Raw genomic sequence first — 12,343 nt, 5'->3', positions numbered from 1 at the left:
CTTCCCTTCCTATAAAGTGTCGGTCTCTTTGTGGCGATCAGAATTACTATGGAAGGCGTTTGGAGATGGATACTTCTCCAATCGTGGGTTTGATGTGAATGTGGCTGAGGTTTTGTGTGTTTACTTTCAGCCGGGTGGGTTCACTGTGGAGGCAGCCAACAATAACAGTACCATGGTGATGACTGGCATGCGGATCCAGATTGGGACACAGGCCATTGAAAGAGCTCCATCGTACATTGAGATCTTTGGTCGCACAATGCAGTTAAACCTAACAAGAGCTCGTTGGTTTGACTGCCCATTTACACGTGAAGAGGCGCTACAGGCTGACAAGAAACTAACTATTTTTGGTAAGTGAATACCAGCAGCAGGAAATGTAGGGCTTGAGAATGCCTTCCTGCGAACAGGGCATCTCTTTAAGTATCCACCTACTTCATCACGCCTCACTTTGTAATGTAAGATGCTCCAATATCCGCCCTGGGAACCAACCCCTGTGTGAAGGGCGCTGATAAATGCAAGTTGTCGTTGCTAAGATGCTCCCTTCAGCCTGACCTCTATCGGGAATCTCCGCGTGGAAGCGGAGGTGGGCCTTGAGCATCCGGCCACCCCACGGTGCAGGAACGCCATCATCATGCAGAGTTAGTGTAGATCCACAACAACAACAGGTCGCGTTGCTACAGCGCTCCTCACGCATTGTCCTGTCCAGCGCTTGCAATATCTCTCTTCCTCCCATTCGCAGTTGGTGCCTCTGTGGATCCCGCTGGCGTCACAATGGTCGATTCAGTAAAAATCTACGGAAAAACAAAGGAACAGTTTGGTTGGCCGGACGAACCACCAGAGGACTTTCCAACAGCGTCAGTGAACAATGTGTGTGCTCCGAGTCTGAACCAGAGCAGCACAGCCGGAGAGGCCGACTCCGTGGCTCCATCTTCCACCAGCGGCTCCGTCTTGGAGAGGTATTGGTTTATGTATTTCTGAGGACGTTCCTCGACGCAACTCAAGGGATCGGGAACAAATGCACAATGGCGGGCGTGGAGTTTTCAGCATTCCCATTCACATAACTTTTCCTATAAATTGTATCCTGGGCATTGGACCTTGTAACGGGTGGAAAATAATAATAATCCTCGCATTTGATATGGCGCCTTATCACGTCTTCGAGACGTCTCAAAGCGCTTCACAGGATATACTATAAAGTGAAATGACTGTATATTTTGTGAGCGGAACGGAACAAGGTGATAAATTTAGGAGCAATAGGACACGGGAAACGTTTATTCTTCCCCGGGCATTTGTTCTAATACCAGAACCCGCAAAGGCAGATTATCTGTGTCTATTGTTGCTGAGCCATAAGCGACCGCTTGTCATTGCAGCCTGAGCAACCCTTGTGCCCAGAGCTTAGGGCCTGCTCATTGGCTGCGAATCTATGCATTTTCTGAAACTATCAGGAAGCCTGTGACAGATGTTACACAGAGTGATGATCCAACACAGAAACAGCCCATTCGGCCCAGCTAGTCTTTGTGGGAAGTGTGCAGATTTAGACAGAAAAGCGTTTTTATTCTGTCCAATGAACCAAAGGCAGTTGTCAATTGGGTAAATGTGAGGACTGGGTGTCTCTCACCTGCTAGCGCAAGCTTTAAAGGTATAGGTTCTGGATACGACTTTCTTCAGTAAAGCATTCTGTATGTTCTGTTTTATCTACAATATTTCGAGAGAATTTGACAAATTTTCGATTTTAAAAAAAATGGAAACTGTTCAGATCTCACAGAGGTGCTGAGACAGCGAAAACTATACCATCTTTGCTGCTTATACACTGACGTTGATAATCAGCAACCGAACGAGATCAGCAAAAAGTCTGTAGATTTATTTACATGTTAGTGGGAGAATGGGGAGCAGGCTGATTGCACAGCTGAAATGAGAGCAGTGAACGTAGGGGCAGGTTATAGGCCATTCAGCCCCTCGAGCCTGTTCTGCCAACATGTCCAGTTCATGGGTAGATTTATTTTGAATAACTTGAGGCTTCGCCACTGTGGCCCTCGATCCTGACGGAGTTTGCTTATTTCTTGGGAGGTTGGTGGAACAGTCAGGATATCTTCCATTTGCTGCTGGATTTTCCCATCAAAAAACAAACGGGCGTGAAGCTGTAGCAGATATTTTGCTTGAAATGGAATCCGCCCTCGGCTGCTTAAATCTGATTGTGTTTTCCCATTTAAACCCAAATCGTCACTTGGTTTCTCTGGGCTCACACACCATGTGCCATTTGTAGAAACATTCATCGTGCTCATTCGGTCACTGTGACAGATTGTATCATCTGGATGCAAAAACATCTCCAACTAGGCTCCCCATTCCTGCACCAAGAGCCTAGGCTGTGCTTACAGTCAGATGTTTGACAGCAAACTCTCTGCATGCCTCCTGCCACTCTCTGCGTGCAGTTTCTGCATGTCTGGCTGCTCATCTTCTCTTAGTTTCTTTTTCTAAAATGATGAAACGTTTGACTTTAATCTTTTAAAAATTCTCACGTGGTTTTCTTTTCTATTGTTCCATGAAAGTTGTGAGACTGAGTCCCTAAACTCCTTAGACCGGTTAGTATCTCTTTATGCTGCTCTTTTTGTGTCTTTTGTGTCTGTGGCTTTACTTGCTGTATGATTACATTTTGATTCTGAAAAGTTCTTCCCAGAATATCGTTGGAAATAAATATCACGTCTTGGATCCAGTGAATCCAATCTGTGGGCAAATACCTGGCAAAGCAGCAGTGTATGTTACCTGGTTGGTGTCACTGTCGGTAGCTGACAAAACCAACAACTTGCATTTATATAAGCGCCCCTCATGCAGGGTAGCATCCCAGAGCGCTTGACTGACGGACATGAACGCTGCATGATTCTGCCTCTGCTGTTTAAAGCTCTAGACGTGTGTGTTCCTCTGCGTAGCCGTTCACATTAGGATTATTTTGCCAATCACCTTCAGAACGAATTGGGACGTGTTGAAGCTCTATACAGACGAATGGCGAGGATGTAATGACGAGATTGAGCTTTGCAAACTTTCATGTTATCTGAACTCGAGGTCCAATTGTATTGCGTAAGAGTATCCAAACCGAATTCCTGCAGCCTCAATCACTAGTGCAGTTGAAAAACAACAACAAAATTACATTTGTATAGCGCCTTTCATGTCAAGAGGATGTCAGGGATGTCTCCGCGCCCAAGCTGGTGGTTGGGATCAGGAGGGATGGAGCGCGGAGATGGTAGAAGTAGGAGAGTGATAAAGGTTGTGAATAGAAATTGTCAAATGTTTTAATGAGATGGCGAGCAGAAATTGTTAGTTTCAAGGCGCTGTCACTTGTAGTTTTGCACACACTTCACTTTTGCTTTTGGTTTCCTTTTTGAGTTACATAATGTGGTTCCTTGACATTGTTACTGAAAGGAAGTGAGTCTTGACACAGAAAAGAGGGTACATTATAATGTCAGGATTCCATCACATTTACAAGTGTTTTTCTCCGATTCTCATTTTTCTCCTCCATCCTCAGTCTGCGATTTTTCTCCTCGGGCACAACAATAATAATCGTTGCATTTGATATAGTGCCTTACCACGTCTTCGAGACGTCTCAACGCACTTCACAGAATATACTGTAAAGTGAATTGACTATATTTTGTGGGTGAAAGGCAGCAGCCAATTGCACACAGCGGTGTCTCACAAACAGTCATGGATTGAGTGTCCAAATTATTATTATTATTTCTTTTTTGGAAGGGATTATTAACCCCAGAAAAGTGATCTGCCTATCGACTAACAACCAGTTAATAAGCACAAATCTAAATAAATGTTGCATTTAAAATATGCTGTTTGCTATCCATGTAAAGTTTGTCCCAGTGACCTCATGTAGATAGCTTGGTATTTGTGCCAGTGGCTATGGTCCTGGTGCACAGACTCTGCTACTTGAAGGAAATTATTTACTTGAATATTTAACTGCAATTATTTATATAATGAAGACTTTTAGGTGAATATTTCATCTGAGTGCAAAAGTTTTCAGTGCAATGAAAAGGTCAGGGTTGCGGAGACTTCATTAGGGAAGATTTCTGCACTTATATATTTCATCATTCTCGTTGCTGAAACATAGAGGAAGTACTATTTTAGTTTTTTAAAAAAAGTCCTTGCAAAAAGGATTGGGTGACACTTTAGGAGAGAGCAGTGTATTTTTTTAACTTTGGAACCTAGGTTTAATATAATAATCCCTGTATTTGATTTAGCTCCTTATCACGTCATCAAAACATCTCAAAGCACTTCATGGAATATACTGTAAAGCGGAGTGACTGTGATTTTTGTGAACGAAATCTAGCCAGACAGGAAAGTGAACCTCTTTCTCAACATTGAATTGATGACTTTGCAATCCATTTCTAAAATGGCCAATAAGATTTCTTCCTATATTTAGGAGGCTTTTCGGGATGTACATTTCTGAAAGATAAGCATCAAGTCGTTAATTCTTTTATTAAAAATAGTGTGTGTGTTTAGTCATTATTTCTGTTTTTGGACTTGATGTCTTGGTGTCCCTGTGCTCTGAATATTAAGGTCTTTTACATTCTGAATGTCAGCATTTTTGCTTCATAATACCCAGAATCTGCCTTTAGCAAACATCCTTTGCATTGGTGAATGTTTGTGACTGCACGTTCAGTCAGTGTTGTCTGCTCCTCCTTTTGCTGCAGGATATTATTCGCTGTCTTTAACTTTTCTAAAACATATTTGTTGTGATTTGCATTAAATTGTGCTTATAATAATAATAATCCTTGCATTTGATATAGCGCCTTATCACGTCGTTGAGCCGTCTCAAAGCGCTTCACAGAATATACTATAAAGTGTAGTGACTGTATATTTTGTGGGCGAAACGCAGTAGCCGATTGCACACAGTAATGTCCCATGCTTTTTGTATATTAAGATATATTGTGGTCCGACATTAAGATTCTTTTTCTACAGTCAGATGATATAATTCAGACCAAAACATGATGAGAATATTTAGAATTAGCAGAATTTTTCAATTTTTGAAAGAAAAGCATTAAACTGCAAGATTATCCATACAGCTGGTTTGAACACACATCAACACATTTAATTCAGGAATTCTACATTATTGTAAGAATAGAGTTAAACTCGTGTGTCCAAATCTGATTTGATCCCATTATTCGAGTGTTGGCTCACTCCCTGCTGCTGTCAGTGTGATGTGGCTGGTCCTAGTACATGTTTAGCAAGAAACATCCTCCGAATTAATTTTGCTGAGAATTGGTCTTTTGTTGGATGGGCAGCTCTGTAACAGTGTATTTCATTGCCGGGTAAACTTTTAAAACAAAGTGCAATTTAAAGATAATGCCTCTGGCTTCGTGCTGTATCAAACTACTTTGATCCATTTATTAATAAGAGGCTTCTCCCCTATACCGGTGGGTAATGGAATACTTCTCCCTCCTTCAGGCTGGTGGTGAGCTCCATGGAGGTGCTGGAAAGTTGCTTTGCTGTTGGGTCTTCAACTGAAAAGGTAAATCTCTTACGCTAAGAGTGTATGTATGTCACTGGTAGTGCTGGGAGGATTGAGCATGTTGGGTTTAGCTTCAGTAACGAGGGGTGAGTGTGATGATGTCTCACTCTAATCGCTCCGGGACACTACCCTGCGTGAAGGACGCTACATAACTGCAAGTTATTGTTGTCATCTCACTGACTGGTCCTCGTTTCTCCTGCAGGAGAAGAACAAACAGACAGCCCTCGAGCTGGCCACCCTCCTGCTGTCAATGCCGACTCCATCCAGCGTTCAGCAGCAAACCAAAGGGCTGCTGGCCAGTCTGCACACCAGCCGTGGGGGTTATCACAATCACAAGGTAGCTACACAGCCAATCTCTGTGCACAAGGTGATGCATGGCGACACACGGTGCACATAGAGTGCGTACGGTGGAGGGATTATGTTGAAATTATGCCTACCATTGGCGGGTGGGCCTTCAGCCTCTCTGCCCCACCCTCTGGAACTCTATTCCACAGTCCCTCCGCTTCGCTTCCTCCCCTACCTCCTTCAAGACCCTCAAGATCCTCCTCTTCAGACGTACCTTCGGGCACCCTCCTACCTCTACCCTCCCCACCCTCCACCCCTCCTGATCCCAAACAACCAGCTCACATGCAGATCCCCGCCTGTCCAGCGCCTTGGGCGTCCTGCTGATGTGAAAAGCGCTTTGTAAATATAATTAGTTTTTGTTGCTGTGAATAATTGGGACAATATCTATAAAAAGATTTTTTTCAAGAGTTTTTTTTAAAACTTAGGATCAAGCGTTGCTGAGTAATGCTGTGCAGATTCTCAACACCTGTAATAAGGAGGGTCGGGACCTTGACCCAGAAGTGTTCCAACGCCTGGTGATTACCGCACGCTCGATCGCAATGATGCGACCCAATAACTTGGTACATTTTACCGAAGCTAAAGTGCCGCACTCCGAACTAGGTGAGACTTGTACCCATATCACTGTGCTGTGAGCCCCGCTTACAGCAGACAAGGCTTTCCCACTGGTGTTAATTTGCCAATTTCTTTCTGTTTTACCAGAAGTAGTCGATGAAAGTAAAGAACCAGCTCAGAAGAGTGCAGAAGCCGAAGGTTGCAGTTTTATCACTCAGTTAGTCGCTCATTTCTGGAGGCTCCACGCTTCCAAACCCAAGAACGCTTTCCTGGCTCCAGCTTGTCTGCCAGGTGAGACAAGGCGGGCGCTTCACTGCTGTGTTTAATCACATGTGGACAAAGACCTAGAACAGGCTTTCCAGGTTTTGAAGCTTTTATTTAATTGGTTTTAAATGTAGAGGATTTATTGGAATGAATCATTTTTAATGTTCTCTTGCGAGAGACATTAATAATAATCCTTGCATTTGATATTGTGCTTTTCACGTCGGGAGGACGTCCCAAAGCGCTTCACAGAACACACTGTAAAGTGAATTGACTGTATATTTGTGGGCGAACGCAGCAGCCAATTGCGCACAGCAATGTCCCACAAACAGTCGTAGATTGAAAATGACCAATTTATTATTGTTTTTGGTTTTGGAGGGATTATTATTAGGCTCTGTGTGGAGTAAGGAAACTTGCCCAAGGTTTCGCCCTCTGCCTGGAATTGAACTCAGGTCTCTCACTTGCAAAGCGAGTGCTCTAACCACTGAGCTACAGGACTCCACAGGACTTTTTTTTCCACAACTAGTATGTTGCCATGAATCAGAAGGCAGTTGTCACTAGTCAGATGCTGCTTACGATGTCCTTAGCACAAGATTGATAATAAATATCGCGTAAGGTAAAGTAGTATTATCGTTGTGTGTGTTGGGGAATATTTGCTACGTTCCTGTCTGTGCTTTGCTGGCGTCAGGTTTCTATAGGCCATGAAACATTTGCAGAAACAATACAATGGTTGTATTGGGCACCATTGGCTGCCGCGTTTTGCCCACAAAATAGTCACTCCACTTTACAGTATATTCTGTGAAGCGCTTTGAGAAGTCTTGAAGACGTGATAAGCTGCTGTATCAAATGCAAGATTATTATTATCGTTTGAACAAAAGCGCTGCAGGAAGCTACCTCGTGTGAAAGGCGCTTTATAAATGCTTGTTGTTGTTATAACAGTTGGTATCTCACTGCTCCCAGGTCTGACCCACATTGAGGCAACAGTAAATGCACTAGTGGACATTATTCACGGATACTGCACCTGTGAGTTGGACTACATCAATGGTGCAGCGAAGGTTTACATGCAGATGCTGCTATGTCCTGTAAGTGCTCTGTGTCTAAGGGAAGGCAGTAACTGGTCATTTATTTACTGACTTATTACAAAATTATTACAAAATTTTACGGAACCAGATTTACGTTATATTGTAAAATGATTCTCTGTTTTTCTCCCCGGGTTGATCTGTGGCAAGAATCTGTGTATGGTTCAGTGAGCATGTTCTTACGTACTGTCCGCTTTTCCCAGGATCAGTCCGTGAGTTTTGCGTGTAAGCAGGCACTGATCCGTGTCCTGAGACCTCGCAGCAAGCGCCGCCACGTGACACTGCCGTCACCACCTCGCAGCAACACGCCAATGGGTAAGGAGCCGGCACAGTCTCCATCAGCACCACACAGACACCAGCCACCGTGTCACATTCACATAGACCATCGTTGTTAGAGTCGTGTAGCTTAGTGTTCAGAGCTCTCGCCTCGCAAGCGAGAGGACCTGCATTCAGTTCAGAGCAGGGCGAAACGTCGGGCAAGTTTCCTTACTCCACACGCCTATGTTTACCCATCAGTAAGTAGGAATCCGGTTGTTAGTTGATTTGCAGATCGTTTTTCCGGGGTAATAATTCCTTAAAAAATAATAATAATTAGTCACTTAATCCAAGACTGTTTATGTGATATTGCTGTGCGCAATTGGCTGGTATATTTCACCCACAAAATATACAGTCAATTCACTTTACAGTATATTCTGTGAAGCGCTTTGAGACGTCTTGAAGGCATTACATCAAGGATTATTATTATTAGATATTCACGTAGACAATCTTTGTTAGAGGATTGTTTTGTGTGCATATTGCCTAGAGCACAATGAGGGCAGCAGTGTGGTGATCAGTCAGCGGGTGTGGGGCTGTTCTGACGTGTCGTTCCCATGTGTCCTCAGGAGACAAAGATGACGAGGATGATGATGACGCAGATGACAAAATGCAGCCATCTGGGATGACCGGCAATGAAAGCATTCGCCAGGAGCAGAGCGAGGTGGACCATGGGGACTTCGAGATGGTGGTGAGTTTGTTGGTATTTGCTTCTTAAACTCCGCACCTTCAATTGGTGGAACCATTGCTCAATGGGAAGGGACATGTGCTTGAGCTGCGGACAGGAAGATGCTGACAATGCTGTCAGACATTTCATGCTGAGCTGTGTTGCCACCAGGAAGCTCACAGGGAACCTACTATCCATCCAGTGAGGGCTCAAACCCATGTAAGTTGAATGTTGGAGCAGTACTAGGGACTACTGGATTGTCCTTTCGATAAATTGTTTAACGGAAGTGTTGCCTCCTTATTCAGGGAGACACAGTAGAGGTGTTCAAGATGTCTGGTGACAGGAGAATACCATTGGGATTAACAGATTGGCTAACATCTAATAATCTGGAGGAGCAAGCTTGATGGGCTGAATGGCCTTGTCCTGTTTTCCTGTGTTTCACTGGGGGCCACACAGTCAGTCGCCATTGTTGTGTTTTCCAGTCAGAGTCAATGGTTTTGGAATCGGCTGAAAATGTGACCAATGGGAACCCGTCTCCGCTGGAGGCTCTGCTGGCCGGGGCAGAGGGCTTCCCCCCGATGCTGGACATCCCACCCGATGCCGATGATGAGACCATGGTGGAGCTGGCCATCGCTCTGAGCTTGCAGCAAGATCAGCAAGGTACCCAGAGCCTTGCTCCTACAGAGCTTCTTCACGTCCCCTGCCTTTCCTGCACCATTGGCTGGCAGGTGGGCTTTCAGCCTCTCTGCCCCCACCCACAGTCACTCCGCCTCATCCCCTCCTTTGCCTCCTTCAAGACCCGTCTCAAGAACCTCCTCTTCGACTCTGCTTTCGGCCACCTTCCTACCCACCCTACCCTTCCCACCCTCCACCACTCCTGATCCCAACCACCAGCTCGGGTGCGGATCCCTGACTGTCCAGCGCCTTGGGACGTCCTCCTGACATGAAAGGCGCTGTGTAAATGCAAATTGTTGGTTACTTCTACATTGATAACCATTCCAATGTCTCTCACTCGTGTCTGGATATGGTTTTGCTTATTATGGGAGAAGCTGGTTTGATTGAGCTCAGCAGAAACCGTACGTTGGTAGTCACTGATCTGCATGTGTTGCTGATGCTGAGTTCTCTCCCACAGGCAGCAGCAGCAGTGCGCTGGGCCTGCAGAGCCTGGGCCTGTCCGGCCAAGCTCCCAGCTCCTCCTCCCTCGACGCAGGAACACTATCTGATACCACAGCCTCAGGTAACTGTACTCACCACGTGTGGTAGGAGAGGAGGACAACAGTGTTCTGTTGTCACTTCAGGCGTCAAATAGTAAAGGAGATTAACAGGCACAATAATCCTTTCATTTGATATCGCGCTTTATCACGTCTTCAAAGCGTCTCAAAGCACTTCACAGAATATACTGTAAAGTGAATTAACTGTATATTTTGTGGGTGAAGCTCGGCAGCCAATCGCACACAACAGTGTCCCACAAACAGCCGTGGATTGAGTGACTAAATTATATTAGTTTTTTAAGGGATTATTATCCCCGGAAAAGCGATCCATCAATCGACTAACAACTGGGAGATCCGACTTACTGCTAGGTTAATGGAGGCGTGTTTATGTGATGTGATGTTTAGGGATGTGGGGAATTCAAGCCCTTTTATACATAATGGCTTCAGTGCAATTAAAGATTATGCCAATAAATACAATTCAGAATTGGATAGAGATTTTTCCAATAGATACCATCAGGAGCCAGAGCCTTTCTGGTTTCCAATTTCAACATGTCAGCCTTTAAACAACAGTAGCAATGCTGCCCAAACTGCCCCCAGTGTGTGATGTGCGCATATCTGGTTCAGTTGCCTTGTTCCAGTGCAGGGACAGTGTCTTCCTGTAACAGACGTTCTTATGCTTTTAGCTCCAGCCTCTGATGATGAAGGAAGCACAGCAGCAACAGACGGATCAACACTGCGCACATCACCTGCTGAGCATGGAGGCAGTGTGGGCTCAGAGAGCGGGGGCAGTGCTGTTGATCAGTCGCTGGAGAGCACAGCGGTGAGAAACTGACTTAAAGTACATAGTGTGTGTGTTCCCTGTTCCTCTGCCTTGCACCCTCCCTCCTCACCTTCAAATCCCGCCTAAAGACCTTCCTTTTTGATCATGCTTACAGTCACCTCGCCCCTCCCTATCCCCTTGGCTCATTGTCAGACTCACCACTGAAGCGCTCCGGGATGCGACACCACGTGAAGGGTGCTAAATAAATGCAAGTTGTTGTGTATTGTGTATGTGTGTCCACGTGTGTGTAGGCCAGTTGTGGGGGGGATGGGGGATAGATAAATCTGTAGCAGAGCATGGATCAATCCTTCAGCACAGAAGAATCTATGGTTCAATGGCCTTTGTTTCCCCAGTGTCTGGGCGCAGCAGTGCCTATGGAGATACGACAGCAGAGGGACATCCTGCTGGTCCTGGCAGTGTCAGCTCCAGCACGGGAGCCATCAGCACCACCACAGGGCAGCAGGAAGGGGAGGGCTCTGAGGGAGAAGCAGAGACTGAGAGTGACCTCCATACCAGTAATAGGTGAGTTTCAGTGTAAGGCTGAGATTTTACACTTCAAATCAAAGCAGAATTAATAATAATAATAATTCTTGCATTTGATATAACGCCTTATCTCATCTTCGAGACGTCTCAAAGCGCTTCACAGGATATACCGTAAAGTGTAGTGACTGTATATTTTTGTGGGGGAAATTAATAGCAAGTTATTAATAGGGCTCTGATTGTGGATCATTAACTCTGCTCCTGCCACAGGCTCCACACGGTGCATCTGATGCTGCTTGAGAGGCTCTTACAACATCTGCCACAGCTGCGGCACGTGGGAGGTGTCCGTGCCATCCCCTACATGCAGGTGAGAACCAGCTCCCCCCACAGACCTCGCCTTCTTACTGAAGCAGACGCAGGAATGTTCATAGAATTAAACCCCGGGGTGGTGGTGTGGGGGGAGGGGGTGGGTTCGGGAGAGAGGAAGAGAGGTGGTCATGGGGCCAATGATGTCTATCTGTTCTCTTACATCTAACAGGTCATCTTAATGCTGACTGCTGACCTGGATGGAGAAGATGAGAAGGATAAAGGGGCCTTGGATAACCTGCTGTCCCAGTTCATTGCAGAGCTGGGCATGGACAAGAAGGTAGCGGCATTTTGCGACCCAATGCAACTGTTTTCTTTCTTTCTGCCAGCATTCTATCACAACCTTTTGTCAAGAATATGACACGTGTCTCAGCGAGGAGCAAACACACCATTCCGCTTCATTACCACCTTAGAAATGGCAGGAAACTGACACAAAGTGTGTTCCAAGCTTGGGTGCCATCGACTTTGCAACTCTGCACATCAGCTGAGAGATGGCACTGTGTGATAGAGTTATAATTTCTTTAGCACAACAGTAATGCTGAAATAAACTGTTGCACGTTTCGGGATTAATATTCTAAATCCTCCTGTTCCTGACTAGGATGTCTCCAAAAAAAATGATCGCAATCCACTCAACGAGGTGCATCTGGTGATTATGAGGCTTCTCAGCGTCTTCATGTCTCGAACTAAATCTGGTTCCAAATCTGCCTCTGAGGTAGGTTGTTGCTTTTGCCCAAATCCATAGTTCAGAGA

At 45.3% G+C, this 12,343-nt stretch overlaps 1 protein-coding gene across 1 annotated transcript in view; it reads left to right on the top strand.

The window, feature by feature from the left end:
- ubr4 (ubiquitin protein ligase E3 component n-recognin 4) overlaps positions 1-12,343 on the top strand; it is a 69,746-nt gene that overhangs the window by 28,369 nt on the left and 29,034 nt on the right. The window contains 17 exon segments of the mRNA XM_042343778.1: positions 131-347; positions 737-953; positions 5,437-5,500; positions 5,703-5,837; positions 6,271-6,445; positions 6,545-6,688; positions 7,619-7,740; positions 7,941-8,052; positions 8,619-8,740; positions 9,199-9,376; positions 9,849-9,953; positions 10,611-10,724; positions 10,727-10,747; positions 11,101-11,269; positions 11,498-11,594; positions 11,766-11,873; positions 12,192-12,305. Coding sequence (XP_042199712.1) covers positions 131-347; positions 737-953; positions 5,437-5,500; positions 5,703-5,837; positions 6,271-6,445; positions 6,545-6,688; positions 7,619-7,740; positions 7,941-8,052; positions 8,619-8,740; positions 9,199-9,376; positions 9,849-9,953; positions 10,611-10,724; positions 10,727-10,747; positions 11,101-11,269; positions 11,498-11,594; positions 11,766-11,873; positions 12,192-12,305 — 2,214 coding nt within the window.

Source organism: Callorhinchus milii, unplaced genomic scaffold, assembly GCF_018977255.1.
Source record: "Callorhinchus milii isolate IMCB2004 unplaced genomic scaffold, IMCB_Cmil_1.0 Scaffold24, whole genome shotgun sequence".
NCBI classification, from domain to species: domain Eukaryota; kingdom Metazoa; phylum Chordata; class Chondrichthyes; order Chimaeriformes; family Callorhinchidae; genus Callorhinchus; species Callorhinchus milii.
Note: the sequence above shows the minus strand (reverse complement) of the source record. Positions and strands in the feature narration are given on the sequence as shown.